The sequence below is a fragment of the Hemitrygon akajei genome, chromosome 2 (genome assembly GCF_048418815.1).
Source record: "Hemitrygon akajei chromosome 2, sHemAka1.3, whole genome shotgun sequence".
Lineage (NCBI taxonomy): Eukaryota > Metazoa > Chordata > Chondrichthyes > Myliobatiformes > Dasyatidae > Hemitrygon > Hemitrygon akajei.
In genome coordinates this window covers 62380156-62400642 of record NC_133125.1, presented here as the reverse complement: position 1 = coordinate 62400642, position 20487 = coordinate 62380156, and the positions used below count along the sequence as shown (strand labels likewise).

Sequence of the window (20487 nt, the reverse complement as noted above, 5' to 3'; positions counted from 1 at the left end):
TCCAAGATTGGGTTGTGTGATTAACCTTGGACAGAGACAGTCCTAATATGTGTTACAGTTGGCTGGAGAAAAGTAACAATGGCACATTTTTCAGTTTGGCATACTAAATAGCAAAAGTCTTGAACTTATCATGAGAGGCATCCATATTTTCTATCAAAAACATTCTCTATGCTCAAGATTCTATTAATGATTATGCCCTTATGAGCTGTAGTCATTGCAGTCATTATAGAAAATGTTGCACCAAGTTTATGAATGGATTCCATGAACAAAAATGTAGTGATTTGTTCTTGTAATGTTATTTGTAAAGTAATAAGAACAGTTTTTTAGCAGAACTCCAACTAACAGCTATGATGTGAATTATTTTGATATGTACCTTAGAAAACAGATGGGGCCATGGTACAATATTTAATCAAAAAGGCACCCCAATACTTCATAGTTAATGTAGCACTGAAGTGTGAACTTAAATTTTGTATTTGCATTGCCGAAATTAAACTTGAACCCCCAACCCAGAGTGTTACTACTGAGCAAAGTATTCCTGATGCACATTGTAGGTGACCTTGTATTCCAGCCATTCTGATAATGGAACTGACATATCACTATCCAAAAATTTGAGATATGAAATAAAATTTGCATTTACAGAATTTATGTAAGAAAATGTAAATAGATAAAATAAAAATACTTGCATCTCTCAGTTCTTGATATATGCATATATTATACAGCATTATGGAACTTTGCAATACAGAATATATTCTAGGAGCGCAACCATCTCCTCACGCCATCCCCTCTTTCCATCCTCCCCCTGAAAAAATGTTGGCGTTGCCTGTATTCCACAAAAGAATAGTATTGTAAATAGTTTTTTTGATATAGGGTATGAACAAGATGCTTCAGAAGTGAATTGGAGGTAGTAGGGCTCTAATCAAGGCAGCTAAGGATTTGTCCTTTTCCCACCATCTGATTATCAATGGTAAATAGTTGGTTGCAGAGATTTGGCTGCAGATTTGATTTCGCATTCTTTCAACATAAAGCTTTTCACATAAGTCTAGTGTAACCGTTCACTCTATTGAGATGGATTTAAAATTTCCCAGCTTGTTTACGCAGTTAAAAACTGAAAACATAATTTTTCCCTTTTCATTATGGTCCAAATGTCAATTGGTTTTCGGAGTATGCAATCCTTGAATCAGGATTGCTTTAGATCTATTCTTGCAATATAGAAGGACTTCTGGCGCTATTCATTAAATTCAGATTTTCTCCAGTAAATTTATATATGGATTTGCTCCAAAGAAAAAAAACACTGTGCTCTATCCCGTCATTCAATCCAAGATATACTTGTGCAACAGTTATCTATGTAATATCACTGCCTGGTTCAGAAATTGCACCATCTCGGATCGCAAGACCCTGCAGCGTATAGTGAGGTCAGCTGAGAAGATCATTGGGGGTCTCTCTTCCTGCCATCACGGACATTTACCCTACACGCTGCATCCGCAAAGAAAACAGCATTATGAAGGACCCCATGCACCCCTCATACAATTTCTTCTGCCTCCTGCCGTCTGGGAAAAGGCTCCGAAGCATTCGGGCTCTCACGACCAGACTATGTAACAACTTCTTCCCCCAAGCTATCAGACTCCTCAATACCCGAAGCCTGGACTGACACCTTGCCCTACTGTCCTGTTTATTATTTATTGTAATGCCTGCACTGTTTTTGTGCACTCTATGCAGTCCAGTGTAGGTCTGTAGTCTAGTGTAGCTCTTTTTTTTTATTACATAGTTCAGTCTAGTTTTTTGTACTGTGTCATGTAACACCATGGTCCTGAAAAACGTTGTCTCATTTTTACTATGCACTGTACCAGCAGTTATGGTTCAAATGACAATAAAAGTTGACTTGACTTGAAATAAACGCAATAAACACTGGAAATCCAAAGCAACGCACAAAATGCTGGAGAAACTCAGCAGGTCATGCAGCACCTAGGAAAATGAATGAACAATCGGTGTTTCAGGCCAAGATCCTTCTTGGAAAGAGGGAAGACACCAGAATAAGGAGGTGGGGGGAGGGGAAGGAGAGCAAGTTAGAAGATCATAAGTGAAACACGTTGGTGGGTAAGAAGATAGATGGAAAAGGTAAAAGACTACAGAAGAAGGAGAGGAGAGTGGACCATGGGAGAAAAAGGAAAGAAAAGTTGATAGTTTGGTGAGAAGAGGCAAGAGTGGCTTCAGAGTGGGAAATTGAAGGGGGGAAGGGGAAAAATTACTAGAAGTGGGAGAAATCAATGCTACCAGAAGTTAGAGATAGCAATGTTGGAGGAACAACATCTCTTATTCCCTCTAGATAGCCTCCAACTTCATGGCATGAATATTGATTTCTCCATCAGTAATTTTCTCCCTCCCTATTCCATCTTCAATTCCCCACTCTGCCTGCCCCCATTTACCTCTCCCCTCACCTACTTGTCACCTCCTCCTGTTGGTCTTCTTCCTCCTTTCTCTCATAGTCTACTCAACTCTCATCAGATTCCTTCTTCTCTAGCCCTTTACCTTTTCCACCTACCACCTCCCAGCTTCTTACTTCGTCAGCCCCTTCCCCACCCACTGCTTCACCTATCTCCTTCTAACATACCCCTTCTCTTCCCCCCCCCCCACCTTATTCTGGCATCTTCCCCTTTTCCAGTCCTGATGAAGTGTCTTGGCTTAAAATATTGACTGTTTATTAATTTTCATACATGCTGTCTGACCTGAATTCTTCCAGCATTTTGTGTGTAATGAAGAGCAGGTTAACTGCTGTCAGTTTTGATGTATTCTAAATTGTCAAAAAACAATCAAAATCAGATTACAGTGCAATTTGTAAGTAGGTTTAGCATCCCTACCATGAATAAATCAAAAGGGGGATTATTTTGGTGTCCTGTCTAATGGGAAGACTCATTAAGGTAATGAGACATAATGGGAAAGAAGCCGCAAAGCTGGAGGAGAATGTTTATATCTACATGTTATGCTAATGGGTGTGGAACATTGTTGACTCATAGTGGTCTTTGTTCTTCAGGATTAAAGTTTGAATCCAGATATATGAATTTTCGAATAAGGGCATGCAATAAGGCTGTGGCAGGAGACTATTCTGAGCCAATAACCTTGGAAACAAAAGGTGATCTGCTTGTATTTATTCCTAATTATTAATTTATAGGACTCTTATTAAAAACTGCTATTTTAGATTAATTCCCAAAGGAAATATTGCACAGTGTCTATGCACAGTGAAGTATCATTCTTGCTGCTTTAAGTCCTCAGTAATGACATTTTCCTCCCAATTGGCTGATACTATAGGGCGTGAGTTTAGACAGAATCCACCAAAATATTTTGCTGTCTTATTAAAGAGTGCAAGCAGGCAACTTAAGTGTGAAACTGCCCATTGCTGATATATAGAGGAGCAAAGGTTCCTACGATATATTTCATGTTGCCCATCAAGCCAAGTACCCATTTTTTCTTGATATTTCCTCTTCCTCTGTCTGAAAGCCGTGAAGTGTCTGAAAATTGATGCTTTGGCTGCTTTGGTCAAGTTTTGCACATTCACTAGTTTTGTTGGACATTCAAGCCTTCTGATTGAACAGAGCTATAGGGGCATCAAAGGGTTGTATTTTTATTTTAAAAATTTATTCCTTTGAATTACAGTACTGTGCAAAAGTTAGGCACACATAAACATTCTGTAAAGTGAAGATACTTTTAAAATAGTGAAATTAAAAGTTTCTAAATATTTGAAAAAATTACTATAAAGAGCAGTAAACAGTGAAAAGAAAACTAAATCAGTTCAATATTTGGTGTTAGCATCCTTTGCCTTTAAAATTGCATCAATTCTCTTAGGTACACTTCTGTTTTATAAGAAAATCGGCTGGTAGTTTGTTTCAAGCATATTGAGGAGCTTGCCACAGTTCTTCTGCAGACTTTCTCACTTCTGCTGTCTAGGTAATCCCAGACAGCCTCGATGATGCTGAGATAAGGAATCTGTGGAGGCCATACCATCTGTTGCAGAACTCCTTGTTCTTCGTTTTTCGTTTTGTTTAAGATAGTTTTTTCTGCCCTTAGCCGTGTGTTTGGGGTCATTGTCCTGCTGCCGAATGAAGTTGGGACTGATCAGATGCCTCCCTGATGGTATTGCATGATGAAAGAGAATCTGCTTGTACTTATCAACATTGAAGATTCCATTAATTCTGACCAAATCACCAACTCCATTTGCAGATGTGCAGCCCCAAACCTGAAGGGAACCTCTGCTGTGCTTTACACTTGGCTACAGACAGTCATCTGTGTAGCACTTTCCAGCTCTTCTATGGACAAACTTCATCCTGTTTGAGCCAAAAATTTAACATTTTGACTCCTCAGTCCAGAACGCTTGCTGCCATTGTTCAGCACCCCAGCTGTGTTTTTGTGCATAGGTGTGTCTTTTGGCGTTGTTTCCACTTCAGAGAAATGGCTGCAACTCTTCATGAAGACCACTTCCAGCAAGACTTCTGTGTGCTATAGAGAGGTGTACCACTGATAACTGTGAGTTCAGAACATTTCTAGTCTTCAACCTTGCCTACTTCTTTCTGCTTCTTCAGAAGCGCTTGGATAGCACATCCTGAAACTCCTGTGTACACAAAATTTCTGCTTGAGAGAGACCTTGCGGATTGATGCAGGATGGCCACCTTATACATTACTGCTATGCTCACTTTGCCATGGTGGAAAAATTAATGATTTGAAGATTAAACTGTCACATCTGCCACACCTCCACCTCTTAATTTAGTTGTCCTTTGCCCAGTTTGATTCCTTCCACACCTGTTTCTTTTTCATTTAATCAGTTTAGTTAATTTGACCCATTACATCATTGATCATTAGCATCCTGTCTGTTATCTTTGTTTAATCATGCACTGGGCTATATAACAACAAAGTAATTAAGTTGTTATTTGAAAAGTAGTCTATTACTAAATATGTTACTTTCTTTAACAAAATACCAAAAATTCTCTAAAATTAAATTTTCTGGAAAATGAATGGAGATCTAAAATGTGTTCCTTTCTACTGACACACTAATGCAGAAGACAAAAAATAGCATCTAAAACAAAATTTATATCAAACATCCAGGGTGCCCAAGACTTTTGCACAGTACTGTAAATCTGAAGATTTGTGATATTTACTTTAGAAGTCTCCTTAACTTTATTTTGTGATGACCTAAACATTTGTTTGTCTTTTTTTTCATTAATTTATTTTCAGGTTTCAACTTTAACTTTGATGCTACAACTTCACACCAGAACCTAAAAGTTGACGATTTTAGTGTTGAATGGGACTCTTCAGGAGGAAAAGGGCAGGAGAGTAAAATAAAAGGGAAAGAAAACAAGGGCAGGTAATTTTTATTGTATTAAGTTCATTTAGAATATACCAAAAGTTGCTGATTTACTACAATCTTTGGCTGTTTTCCAGGATTATAATAGATTTTAATCCCTGAAAAAAAGGGCTTGGGTTTACATTTTGTAAACACTTGTCCCAAGCTGGAAATCATTTTGGCTTTTTATTTTTAATTATCTGTTGCACAATTTCTATCATGTATACTTCCGAGCCTTTGAAAATTTTGGTAACCTATAGAAGTTAATTCAGCTTTTAAGTTATTTCAGCATTTAGATCAAAACTGAATTCTCGAAATCACACACTTGCAAATGGATTGGCTTGTGGAGTTTCAGTAAATGGTTCTCTATTGCCCACTCTCATGCAGTAATATTATATGATCAATATACAGTGCAACTTCCAATAATCAACAGTCCATTCATTCAGAAATCCCAGTGGTTTAGTATCTGGTTCACTCAATTTGGATTCCCTTTTTCCAACCCTGACTGTCTTTCTCTCCTTCCCCCACCCTCATTCCCTTCTACTCTTCCTTGACCCTGTCCTCCCATCACCTCCTTCCTTACATTCTCTTCATCCCGTCAAATTCCTGTGGTCCCCAGTACCCCTCACCCCCAATCTCCTTCATACTCTGCTGCAGCCTCATTTCAACCCACCCACGTACTCATGCACCCCACCTACCTTTCAAACTCCAGTTTCCCTTACTCCCTTTAAACTCCACCAGTGACCCAGTTTCCACCTACACCCCTCCTTCCCTTGAGATTCAGCTGGGTAGCTGGAAAATTTTACTACATTCCAATGAAGATAAGTTAATTGAAAGTGTGTAGGTATTAATTGTCATAACATCAATAGTCCAGAAAATCTGCCTGCTCAGAATTACTAAATCCAGTTTTACCGTGCACTGCATGGAATGAAGTACATGTAGAAATCTTGGAAATACTAATACCTTTCTCCAATTAGTATGCACTTTGCTTTTATTGAAGAAAAACTTTCAAACTGATATAGCCTGGTTAAAAATTAGGAAAATTATACAAACTTTCTCAGAACTCTACTTCTGTAGCGCAATTAAGAAATAGTCCAATGCTGCGATTCATTGGATTTTGCTCCTGCAAGCGAAACCATTTTTTGTTCGCTTGGAATGAAGTGTAAAGTAGAATGTGAAAGTATGTCCATGTGCAATTTTAAATTTTCCCTAATGTTTACAATGTATTGTGCTAATCCACTTTTCTCATCTCACAGTCGCCAGGTTTCTTTGGTGAAGAGGAACATGAGGTGAAATGTGATAATTGTATAGTTTAATACGAGCTAATGCCTGTAACTTGCTGATAACCATACTTGTATTTCCTACACTGATGGAAGTATTTTATCCTGTTTCAATTCCCTACTTTGTTTTGGAATACATCTACTTTGAGCAGGTTGCAATTGACAAGACCACTGCTTTATTTATTTAGGGCATTTAAAGTCTAATTTTATTTGCCTACAGTTAAGGCTGTTTAGATGTTTGGCTCCTGGTGATATATCAGTAATGTTCCTGACCCTGCTACATTTATTTTCAAAAGCAAATAGGAATTGATATCAATATTTTTACAAATCCGAGTGAGGTTATCAGTGAAATTTGTTGCAATAAAAATAAAATAGATTGAAATGCTACTAATGCATTGCTTCATACTGCTTAATACATATCTATGAAACCCAAGGAACTGAATTCTAAGAAACAGATAAATCTGTGTCAAAGGAAATAGAGCATCAAGTATTATTTTTCCTTCTGATGAAATGAGTATTCCTTTGGAGATGTAATAGCTGGTAGGAATGGATTTCAGATTTTTTTAAAGTTCATCTTTGGGATCTGAGTACTGTTTTCAAGGCTGATATTTATTGCCCATCCATAATTGCCCTTGAGAAGGTGATTTGCTAACTTGTATTACACATGAATCAAGTTTGTCCTAGGTAGATCAAGCAATAACTTGCTAATTCGCGTCATTTACCTGTTCTGTATAAGTAGAGAATCATAGTTACTTCCTGTAGTTCAAATTACAGCATCTTTGCTACCTAATTTTCCTACTAAAATGCCAAAATTACACTTTTTTCAATAAATAGTTTTGGCAAATTTATAGGGAGAAGCAATCATCATATTGTGACAATATTCATTCATCAGAATTGGAAACTATTACAGACCAGACAAGGCAGAGGGGAAAATATGATTAAAGAACAGGAAAAGTGCCGGAATATATATAAATATGAAAATGGTAACAGAACACCTAAACATTATGATATGGATAACATGGATTTATGAATAGGAATTTGTTTGACAAATCTTTTAGTTGTATTAGGTTGTAGTTAAGTGAATAGATAACCACTTAACCATAATTGATGTAGTGCAAACCTACAGAGTATTGTGCATGAGAGAAACAAAATTAGAAACATGGTACTGGCACTACTGTACTGGTTAATGGACAGAAGACAAAAGGTTTCAAATTGGGATACTGTCACTGAAGGGATGCTACAGAGATTGGTGCAGTATCCCTAGCTGTTCACAAACTATATCCATGAGATGAGAATCTCATGTCATGTTTGCATCTGATATACAAAGCCAGTTGGCAGTGCAGACTGTAAGGAGAATGTAGAGAAATTTCAAGGGGCAGGTGGATGTAGTATAGATGGATCAAATAACTAGACAAGAACATGGCAGATGGAATATAAGTTAATGTTAAAAGAAAACAATGGGACAAAAGATTTGAGTACACATTCTTACTTTGATTATATAAGCTGTTGGAACACTGTGTACAAGTTTGATCTCTCTTCTAAAGCAAAGATATTCATGATACAGTACAGCAAAAGTGAATTTACTTGATTCCCAAAATTAGGGTGGGATGGAGATGGTCCTGTGAGGAAAAGTGCACATTTGATTTTGGAAGAATAAGAGGTGATCTCATTGCAACATACAAAATTCTTAAGGGGCTTGGCAGGGTAGATGCAGAGTTGTTGTTTCCCCGCTGGACTACAAAAAACTAAAGTTTACAGGCTCAACAGGGACTCAGTAATTTGGCACAAAGGTGCTAAGCTCTAAGGTGCTCACCATAGAGAAGTGAATTGAATGTTCTTTATCCGAGCAGGCTGCGAGGCTCACATGTTAAGTATATTCAAGATTTAAATAGGTCGGTATTTTGATATGGTGCAGGAAAATGACAGAGTTAATAGATCACCCATGATATTTGAATGGAGTTCTAAAAATGATCTGTTTTTTATAGGATGGAAGGCAGGAATGTGTTTAAAATATACTCATAAGCAATGAGCAGGGAATTTCTGTTCGCAGGACTAAGTTATTTGTTGGTTGAATCTTAAGGCTGCTGCTTTGCATGCCTGTCTTCATTTTTAGCAAGCTTATTTGAATACATAATAATATCCTCAATGGTCATATCTACCATGCGCACTAAATACTTGTATATGATAGTGAATCATTTCTAGAATGCCATAATCTATTTGCTGCAGCTAACCAATTCCTGTTATTAATTTCATCAGCTTCCCTCAAGCTCTGTTTGTATGCATTTAACAGTGTTTAAATGACTGGTTGTGAATATCAACTAATTAACTTTTTACGGAAACCCATCCAGAATTGTGGGATCAAATTAAATCTCACTATTTTGGGATGATGTATTTACAATTTTATGATGGAGACCAGCAAGTTCTTAATGACAAAGCAAATCTGGTTAAATTTTAAATAAAGTTGTATTAATTACTCAGATAATGTGATTGTGACCTTCAGGGACAATTTTTCCTACAAATCAAACCATCTTCTTCGTCTTGTTTATGGTGGTTGGCACCCAGCTTAATGGTGCATTACCGCCACCATCTGTTCCAGAATGTGCAATAGACTTACCATTCTAAATCCCTTCACCCAATCTCACACACACACATACCCTAACCTACACTTTATCCTCCCATCTTTGGCCATCCTAGTACCCTATTCCTGCTTATCCGTCATGTCTTATATAAAAAAAAACCTGTACCCCTTAAGAAAGCTAACCATATAATTTGTTCTTAAACATAACTTTCAAGTACCCTTTGAATTTCTGTTTTGCTCAGCCGTCCCAACCAGATTGTTTGATACAACTGGAGAAACATTTCTTGCAAGTACAATAATATCATCCTAATTATCTTTAATATTGTCCATGCACATCAAGTCCGATAAACTTGTATTTTGGCACACCCATGTAGGTTTCTGTGCCACCATGGCTTTTAATATCTATATAAGTGAGCATGGTCATATCAAATAACACAACCTTCTGGTGAAATAAGCCTGGTTTAGTATCAATGTAATTGTTGGTATGAGATTCAAGTCTTGTTAGCTTAATTTACATCTTTTGAGTATTAAGAATTCAGAAAATTTAAATTTGCCATTTTTTTTGGAGCTTTGACCAGTGACCGATCAGAAGCTTGAGAGCAAGGAATTTTGCTCAGGCTCGCTAGCAGAGTAGAAAAGGCAGCAACTCGTGACAGTTGTTCTTTTGGAGCTCAGACCAATGGCCAGTCTGCATTTGGGATTGATTAGCAGGTTCAAATTAAAGGCAGGCAGGGGCAAGTGCAGTGACCATTGTAGGAGTGGACAGTTAGAGTGGTGATTTTGAGACTTCAGCTTTTCAAAATCTCAGTGAGGAGAAGCCTCAGTCATAGCAAAAAAGAAGAGCTGAAGGTAGAGTTTTTCCTCCCTCCTTTCTTTACATTTACTCAGCAAGGACAATAGAGATGCCAGACAGGATAGTTGAATGTTCTTCTTGCTGGATGTGGGAAGGCAGGGCAACCTCCAGTGTCCCTGACAACTCTAACTGCTGTGAGAAGTGCATCCAACTGCAGCTTCTAACAGTCCACGTTAAGGAGTTGGAGGTGGAACTGCTTGAACTCCAGATTATTTGGGAGGTTGAAGGGGTGTAGACAGGACAGAGAGAAGTAGTTACACCAAAGGTGCAGGACACAAGAAAACTGTGTAACAGGAAGGGGAAAGTGGTTAAGGTAGCTAATGCCACCCCCCTCAACAACAGGTATATCACTTTGGATACTGTGGGGAGGTTGGGGGGGAATGACTTAGCACAGGAAAGTCAAGGTGGTTGGGTCTCTTAACTCTGTGACTCAGAAGGGAAAGGAGGAGAAGAGGTGTGCTTTGGTGATGGGGATTCGTTAGTTACGGGAACAGAAAGGAGGTTCTGTGTGCAAGAATGAATTCCCTGCTGGTTTGTTGCCTCTTAGGTGCCGTGGTCTGGGACATCTTGGATCAAATCTTCAGCAGTTCGCAAGTGTGAAGAACGATGTAGCGTTTGTGGGTTCATTGATCATTCACAAATCTTATGGTGGGGGGAGAAGCTGTTCGTAAAAATGCACACCATATACCTTCTTAACCACCCTACCAACTTGCATAGCATCTTTGAAGGATCTCTGAACTTGGACATCTCTGTTCCTCTTAATTTCTAATGCTAAGAATCCTGCTATTAATTGGTCTAGCTGGTATTGACTAGTTGCATCACAGTCTGGTATAGTAGCACCCATGCCCTTGAACAAAAAGTAGTGGATACATCCCAGTCCATCACAGGTAAAGCACTCGCTACCATCATCAGCGATTCGCACCACCAACTTCAGGAACATTTATTACCCCACAACCATCAGGCTCTTGAACCAAAGGAGGTAACTTCAGTCAACTTCACTTGCCTCACCACTGAACTGTTACCATAACCTAAGGACTCAACAACTCATTTTCTCTTTATTTATTCATTGTTATTATTTTCTTTCTATCTCATATTTGTGCAGTTTGTTGACTTTTGCACATTGGTTGTTGTCCATTCTTTTAGGGGCAGTCTTCCTTTGTTGGGTTTCTAGTACTTAATGTGAATGCCCACAAGAACATGAATCTCATGGTTGTATATGGTGACATATATGTACTTTGATAATATATTTATTTGAACGTTGATTAACCTTGACTCTGCCTTCAAGTTCGATTTTCAAGTTTACCACATAGTTTACTGGATTGAATGCCACCTGCCATTCCTCTGCCCAGCTGTGCATCTTGTCTATATCCTGTTGTAACCTGCAACAACCTTCCATACTTTCCATAATAACTGCAAGCTAACACCCAACCTTCCACTTCATCTAAGTCATTAAAAAAAAATTAAAAAGAGTAGAGGTTCAGTAATAGATCCCTGCAGAACACCACTGGCTCCAGCAAAAAATGCCCCATCTACTACCACTCTCTGCCTTCTGTGGCCAAGTGAATTTGAAATCTGCACAGCCAAGTTTCCATGAATCCTGTGCCTCACGGCTTTCTGGATGAGCCTGCCATGGGGAACTTTGTCAAATGCCATACTAAAATCCATGTACACCACGTCCAGACTGTGTCTTCGTCAATTTGTTTTGTCACCAACTTGAAAAGCTCATCAGGCTCATGAGGCACAATCTGCTCCTCAAATCCATAGTAACTATCCCTAATATGACTACACATCTCCAAATACTCATCAATCCTGTTCTCTAAGAATCCTTTCCAGTAGTTTGACTGCCACTAACAGAAGACTAGCTGGTCTATAACCTTTCGTGCAATGGAACAATTGTTTGCCATTCTTCAATCCTCTGATAATACTCCTGTGACTATGGAGACTGTAAAGACCATTATCAATGCCCCATCAATCTCTTCCCTCACTTCCTGTAATAACGGGATATATCCTGACTGGTCAGGAGAGTCTTATCTATCCTAATCTTTTTCAGAAGCTCCAACACTGCCTCTATCTTAACCTCAACATGCTCCAGCACATTGGCCTGTTCCATGCTGATGTCACATACGTTAAGGTTCTCTTCTGGTGAATGCTGAAGCAAACTATTCATCAAGGACCTCCCTTACTTCCTCTGACTCAATGCATGTGTTTTCCCCTTTATCCCTGGGCACTCCTACCCTCACATTATCCTCATGTACATGTAGAATACCTTGAGGTACTCATTAGTCTTAGTTGCCAAGGCCATATCTTCCCTTCCAGCTCTCCTAAGTCTATTCAATTCCTTCCTGGCTACCTTATAATTCTCAAGAGTCCTGTCTTTTGTTGCTTAAACACTAAGTATGCTTCGTTCTTCTCTCTTGTCAACAATGCTTCCTTCACCCGACCATCCTTCCCCTGTCTCAGTGGGACAAATCTATTCAGAGCCCATGTATGGACCCTAAACAACCTCCACATTTCCATTGTGCATTTCCCTGGGAATATTTGTTCCCAGCTAAGTTCTTCCCTAATACTATTGTGATTAGCTCTACCCCAATTAAAGTCTTTCCTATATTGGTTCTTCCTCTCCTTGTCCATAGCTATGCTAAAGATGAGGGAACTGTGGCCACTATCTCCAAAATGTTTTCTCACCAAGAGATCTGTCATCTGACCAGTTTTATTACTTAGTGCTGAGTGTGGGCTCTCCTCTAGTCAGAATGGTAGAGGCAGCTACAAGAACATTTGGACCCCTTTCTGGGTAGGAATGTTTTAGAGGGATATGGAAATATCCCTAATGAAATGCAGACAAATGGGATTATCTTAGATGGGAATCCTGGTAAAGTGTAGATGAGTTGGGATACAAGATCTGTACCAGTGCTTTATCACTCTATAAATTAATCTTTCCAAGCTTCATTCTGGAGACAGTGACCAATAACATTGATTCCTTATTTATTTTGTTCAAAAAGTCTAATTTCTATTCTTTTCAAATGGTTAAAACTTGAAGTAAGCATTTTAAAATCTGATTTCTACAATTTTGCATACTAATGGATTTGTTTCTCAGCAAAGGTATTTTTACCTCTATTCATATGTGTTAGGGTTACATAGCTACAATCATCTGGGAAGAAATAAATCTAGTAAAATTTATTGAAAATCTTGTTTTGTGCAGTGATTTCCCAAAAATAGCTGTATTTATCAGCTCTTCCACTCCAGTAAATAAGTTAATTTAATTTTATAATAAAAGCATACCTCTTAAATGAAAATTGATTGTACTTGCCTCTCAAAATGATTGTGCAGAAGTGCTGTTTCCGACAGTTGAATTTATCAGCTGTTTATAGTTTATTTCCTGAATAGTACCCATCTTATATAAAGCATCAGTGGTATAGAATGATAAATCCTTCCATATGCATTTCATTTCTGAGGGTATACCACTTATTAGTGATTATGAACATTCTGTGAGATTTAAATAAGGTACACTTTTTGAAGTAGATTTATCTTGCAAGGAAGAGTGTTTCATAAATTTATAAATCTAATATAGAAATATGGCTTAATACTACTTTACTTTTCAGTATAACATCACATTCATTTTGGTGGGGTTCTAGATTATCTGATGGACACCAGTATTACATCTTCCAGTCTTGGGAGCTAAAGTGAACACTTTAGGCATTCCTCTAACAATCCATCATAACTCCAATGTTAACTTCTTTGTTCTTTCTTCCCTGCGGATTCATTTTCATTCTCTGGTAAGTTTTGCTTGCCTTAAATTACGTCTGTTCTATTTTTAATTTAACCCACTCCTCCACATGCATGTTTGTCATTCACTTTACCCAGACTATCAAACACTGAACTGATAATTCAGTAAACCTTTGCCATAGTCCTTGGACAGCTATTTAAAGGTGCTTATAAAAGCAGGATTGGGCTGAGAGGTTAGCTATACAAACGTTACCAAATGCTGATGGAGTTTTAGAATAGCCTGAATAAAATATTTAGAAATTTGCTGATAGAAATGTTACAGGGTTTTTGCAGTTAATTGTAGTTACTCACTTATCCCATGAGCTCTACCTAAAATCTTGTTAAATAAAGAGTTTTTTAAAAATTGCAGATTAAATAACACACTTATCCAAAATGAACACTGGAATGTAAGCTTCTCTCGGTTTGTGATTGTTTCTAATACTTCGTCATTTTGGCTCATTTATTGGATACAAGTTGACGTTGGTTTCCTTTAATTTTCTTACAGAAGTGGTACACCGTCACCAAAAAGGACATCCATGTCCTGCCGACCAGGATCAGGAAGGAGCAATCGTGATCGTTTTTGTGGTGAATCGTATACAGTATTAGGTAAAGCATAGAGCACAGCACAGTACAGGCCTTTCGGCCCATGATGTGCCAACCTGTTAACATACTCTAAAATCTAACCCTTCCCTCCCAGATAGCTCTCCATTTTTCTTTCATCTGTATGTCTATTTAAGGAGTCCCTTAAATGTCCCTAATGTATCTACCTCTATTATCACCCCTGGTGGTCCATGCACCCACCAGTCTCTGTGTAATTAATAAAAACAAAACTATATCCCCTTCATACACCCCCAATACTTTTTTCAGATCATGCTAAAATTGTACCATCTCATATCAGCCATTTATTTTTGCCAGAGAATTCTTCTCTGGCTGTGCACTCTGTCCATGTCTTTTATGAACTTGTATGTATCTACTAAGTCACCTCTGAACTCCACTCCAAAGAGAAAAGCCATACCTCACTCAAACTATCCTCATAAGACATGCTCTCATAAGGCAGCATCCTGGTAAATCTTCTCTGCATCCTCAATAAGGCTTCCACATCCTTCCTATAAATGAATGGATGAGAACTGAACACAATGCTCCAAATGTGGACTTACTACAGTTTTATAGAAGCTGCAACATTACCTCACGGATCTTGGAACACAATTCCCCAACTAATGAAGGCTAATGCACCATATGCCTTCTTTACTACCCTATCAACTTGCACAACAACTTTGAGAGATCTATGGATGTGAGCCTCAAGTACCCTCTTTTTTTTCACACCAGGAATCCTGCCATTAACCCTGTACTCTGCTTCAAATTCGACCTTCACAATTTTCTGGATTGAACTACATCTGCCACCTCTTAGCCCAGTTCTGCATCCTGTAATGACCTGGTTTATCCTGCGACACTATCCACTACTCCACCAACCTTCATGTCCTCTGCAAACTTATGAACCCACTCTTCCACTTTCTCAACCAAGTCATTTATAAAATTCATAAAGACCAGAGGTCCCAAGAACAAATCCCTGTGGAACACCACTGGTCATTGACCTCCAGGCAGATTACATTCCATCTACTACGGATGGAGCACATTCTTCCTGGAGCTCCATATGCCTTATGTGGGCAAGCCATTTCTGAATCTATGCAGCCAAGTTTCCCTGAATTCTGCCTCTTGACTTTCTGAATGAGCCTACCATGGGAAACCTTAACAAATGCCTTACTAAACTCTGTATACACCTCATCTGTTGCTCAACCTTCATCAATTTGTTTTGTCACTTCCTTGAAGAATTCAATCAGGCTCGCAAGGCATAACCTGCCCATCACAAAGCAATGCTGACTATCCCTAATCGGATTATGCTTCTCCAAATCAACTTAAGTCCCGTTTCTAATAATCCTCCCCATTTGTTTGCCCACCACTGATCTATAATTCTCAGTGTTATCCCTGTTAACTTTCTTGAAGAAAGGAATAATTTTTGCCACTCTCCAATCATCTGGTACTACTCCTGTGGCTAGTGAGGAGACAAACAGGCATTAGCAAAGCCTCAGCAATCTCTTCCCTTGCTTCCCTTAGTAATCTGGGTATATCTCATCCAGCTCTGGGGAGTTATCTATACTAATATTTTTCAAAAATTTCAGCACATCTTCGTTCTTAATGTCAACATATTCCAGCATATCAACCTGATTTACACTGCCTTCACATTTGTCAAGGTCCCTCTCAGTGAATACTGAAGCAAAGTACTAGTTAAGGACCTCCCCTACCTCCTTCGACTCCAGGCTTATTTCCTCTTATATCCCTGATAAGTCCTACCCTTATTCTAATTATCTTCCAGTTCTTCACATACATCTAGAATGCTTTGTGATTTTTCCTTTAATCCTACTCACCAAGGATTTGTAAGTCCATTTTTCATCTCTTCCTGGCTTCCTTCCAACTATCTACAGCCCTCCTAGTATAGCCTCTTCTCCAGTTCAGGAATCCTTCCTGGGCACACCTAACAAATTCTGCCTCATCTAAACCATTTGCACAGAGGTGCCAACCAAATTAAGGAAGTTGAGGTGACCCATGACAACAAACTTTTTTTTCCACCTTCCATTATCTGCCTCCTAATCTGCTCCTCACTATCTCTGTTGCTATTGGTGGTGGGGGGGGGGGGGGGGGGGGAGTCCCTAGAATATTCCCAGTTGAGTGATTGCTTCCTTCCCGCTTCTGACTTCCACTCACATTGACTCAGTAGATGATCTTTCCATGATGTCCTCCCTTTCTGCAGCTGTGATATTATCCCTGATTAGCAATGCCACTCTCTCCCTATCCCTTCTGAAACAAATAAATCTTGCATTCTGATGATACTTTCCATATTGCTGGAGAATGAATGTCATTTGAATTTAGATGAGTTCATTATATTGTGCATTGTGGCTTGAATATGTGTGCCAGTGTGTCTGGGTTGTGAAGAAAGTACACAATGAAAATATTAGAATTGGGAAGGTATTTAAGATGATAGCTGTTTATCTGTTTATTTTAGGTGGGACAGAATTAGATCTAGGTTTTTTTTTGTATCTCTGCTTTTTGGCTTTCAACTCCAAGTGATGAATATAAACACATTAATACATATAATCATTATTAGCCTTACCATTAGCCTGGGGAGGGGGAGTTACTGCCAGTATTGTGGTTTTTAAAAGCAGCTGAAACTATCTTCTACCCAGTAATAGCTATTCCAGTAGGAAGGTGGTTGAATTACTGAACTAGTAACCTGGACTGGCAACCACCAGCTCTGGTAGCTGCAAAATGTTAAATTCAGTTAATACAAACAAGATAAAATCTGCAGATGCTGGAAATCAAAGTAGTACTCACAAAATGCTAGAGGAACTCAGCAGGCCAGGCAAATCTATGGAAAAAGAATAAAAAGTCAACATTTTGGGCTAAGACCCTTCCTCAGGGTTTCAGTTAAGAATCTGGAATTAGATGTTGCTAATGACCATAAAACCAAAGGATTGTCTTTAAAACCACTTAGTTCACCAATGTCCTTCGGGGAGGAAATCTATAAGGACTCTGAAATGTCTACTGGTCATCATCCTGACACAGGAATTCATTTACCTGCAAAACAAAATACTGTTTTTGAATTGTAAGAATTTATTTGAGAGATGGGTACACTGATTTTTCTTTTGAAGAAAGGTTTCATTGTTACCTCTGTGATGTGACTAAATAAGTAAGCAATGTCTGCTAATTTGTAGAATATTAATCTTACAATTGTTCAATATAATTGATTATTTAAAGTAAATCCATCAGGTTTTATTACACTGAACTTCAAACAGGCAGTGTCAAATGAGTTAGATCTGCTTCTTAGCTAGTCTGATTCTGCCAGGAGTCTGGAAAAACCAATTTTAACTTAATTGGAACAGCTGAGAATGCTATGTCTATTGTTGAAGTCAAATTTTATATCTTGCTGATGCTAGGACATATCATCATGATGTAACCTGGGTGTATTAGGCTTTTCGAGATTTTTGATGTCCGACTGTTGCTCAGGTGACCCAGCCAGGGTTGATCAGGGCCTGGCTTGTGTCCCAGTAGCATTGATCTATCAGTCACACCTCTTGACCATAGCCATCTGGAGGCTTGCTCAGCAGCCTCTGAGACAGTCCTGATGGCTCTTCTCTTTGCAACCCTCCCTAATGCTAAGGAGAGAGTAGGTTCTGCAGAGTGAGCAGCCAACGAAACCTCTACAGTCCACCTGTATAGGCTCGCATCGTGCCTCCACCCCTGTTTCTGGCACTGCTCTACCAGCTCCTGGTATTTGGCTTTCTTGCACTCAAACACCTCAATCTGGTCTTTACAAGGCACTTAATTCTACCATGACCACTTGCTTTGAGATTTCTGACAGAATAGCCATGACAAACCTCAGTGATAATGATACGTTGAAATCAGGGAACTTTAATTGCTTGCTAAGATTGACTTTCAGTTGCCAGGCAGATGTTTGACAAGTAAGCCTGCTGGTGCTCTGGTTAGTCTCCAGCTTTGACAAAGGCTATGGGCTTTCTGGGTTGCCGGAAGTGTCTATTGTAGTTAATGACCAAGGAGATGCTTTCTGCCACTGCCTTCAGCACCTGGTCACGGTGCCAGCAGTAGCATCCTTCTCTCAAGACTTCTAGGCTGTTGCTGAGGATGTGTTCCAGTGTCCCTCTGACAGGGCTGAGAGTACATGATGGTATCTCACTTTTGCCCCAAGCAAAGGTTCATTGGACTAGGTAGGGTGTTGTACACAGCCTGGATCATGAACTTGATGCTCTGGGGTTCTGCCTGCCAGATGTTGGACACTCTTCCCACCTGCTTCAGTACACTCTCCCACCATGTCCAAGCTGGCTTCTGCCCCATTCCTACCATCCTGGTGGTACGCATTTCCTTGTCAGCTGCTCACACCTCTCCCTGGACCAGTTTGCATCTGTTCATGCCCCGGGTCCTCAAAGTCAGAGGGATATTATAATTTCCCAATAACATATAAATTAACAGGATTTTTAAAAAAAAATACTCAGAAACACAAGGACTTAGACATACATTGGTGTATAGTAGGCATGTTGAGCAAATAGTTGGTGAAGCATATGGAATTCTGAGATTAATAAATAGACACAGCTATTATATTGAACCTGCAGAAAACACTGAAAAGGACACAACTATTTTGTCCTATTTCGGTTAACACTTAAAACGGAATGTGAAGCTGATGTCTCCAAGAGCAAGGAAACATGGATTCAACATCAGGAGGAAAAGATACAGATTATACAGAGAATAAAAGTGCGAACACAACTAGACACAAATTCATGGAAAATTATGTCTAGTGCCTTAATTACTTGACCATCAGTCCTAAGTCCTAAATTGCTTCATTGAGTGAAAAATATCATAAAAATCCAAGTATTTGTGTGAAATTTTGTGCATCAACCATAGGAAATTTACATCTTTTTTTGTACTCCACAGGAGATGCAGTGATCGAAAGTGGACAACATTATTGGGAAGTGAAGTCTCAAAAAGATTGTAAATCCTATAGTATAGGTGTGTCGTACAGAAATCTTGGAAAGTTTGATCAGCTGGGGAAGACTATTACATCATGGTGTGTTCATATTAACAACTGGCTGCAGGCATCCTTTGCTGCTAAACACAACAACAAAGCCAAAATCATGGATGTGCAGGTTCCAGATAAAATAGGTGTATACCTCGACTACGATGGAGGTAGCTCTTTTATAACAGACATCAAAGCTTTCTTCCTATTTTCCTAATTTCTTGTCTTAACCTTATTTTTGCTGGGTTATGGTGATGATTTGATGTCAATTAAGCTTTGGGCTGGAAAGTACTGGATCAATCCCATTGCCTTGACACTCTAGCCCAGTGGTCCCCAACCTCTGGGCTGCGGACCGATATCGGGCCGCGAAGCATGCGGGGATGCAGCGGTAGCCGGCACGCACCCAGCACATCTTTAAGAAAAAAGCAAAATAAACAAGCTAATTAATTAGGTGCCGCTCGGCATGTAAATGTCGGCCCAGATCAGAGGCAACTGCCAATTGCGTAGAGCAAGTGAAACTTAAAACATTAAAATATATGAAAATAATTCAGAATAGGGTCATTATTTTGCATGCTGTGGTGAATTCAGTGGTGGGTGGGAAATCAGAGTATACAAACTCATTTTGGAGGTCAAACTACATTGCATTATCAACTGTAGTTCAGAGGGAAAAAAGCTTAGAAAGTAACATGCACAGTCATTTGTCCTTATAATGGTACTGAAAGAATTCCATCTTGATATCTGTCTAAACCAATACCCTTCATAACATTTTAAGCACAGGGATGGGAACACCAGATCAATGATCTATAAAATTGTATTCAAGTGAACATTTCATGAATTGAAACAATCTAGATTACTTCATAAAAATCATTGCTTTGGGAGATATTGTGATCTACTTAATCAAGGCTTCTCTCTCAAACTATGTTTACATTAGCACTGGTTGGTATATTTGGCATATACCAGGCAAAGTATACAGTTCTGGATAACACGTTAGATCTTGATAAGCCTAGGAGTGGATTTGTTTGCCCTTCAGAGTTGATCAGTGGGTCTTGAGGCACTATAAGGTTCTGGTTTCCTCTACCAAAATTGCTTAGTTTTAACATTATC

The 20487-nt window shown here is 38.9% G+C and overlaps 1 protein-coding gene across 5 annotated transcripts in view; it reads left to right on the top strand.

The window, feature by feature from the left end:
* fsd1l (fibronectin type III and SPRY domain containing 1-like) overlaps positions 1–20487 on the top strand; it is a 74726-nt gene that overhangs the window by 45883 nt on the left and 8356 nt on the right. For 2 of the 5 annotated variants that reach the window (XM_073073051.1, XM_073023885.1), the window contains exons 8-12: positions 3029–3127; positions 5221–5350; positions 6586–6618; positions 14308–14408; positions 19302–19553. In XM_073073051.1, the coding sequence (XP_072929152.1) occupies positions 3029–3127; positions 5221–5350; positions 6586–6618; positions 14308–14408; positions 19302–19553 (615 nt within the window). The remainder of the gene's footprint in view (positions 1–3028; positions 3128–5220; positions 5351–6585; positions 6619–14307; positions 14409–19301; positions 19554–20487) is intronic. The other 3 variants (XM_073023858.1, XM_073023876.1, XM_073023867.1) reach the window with 3 other exon arrangements.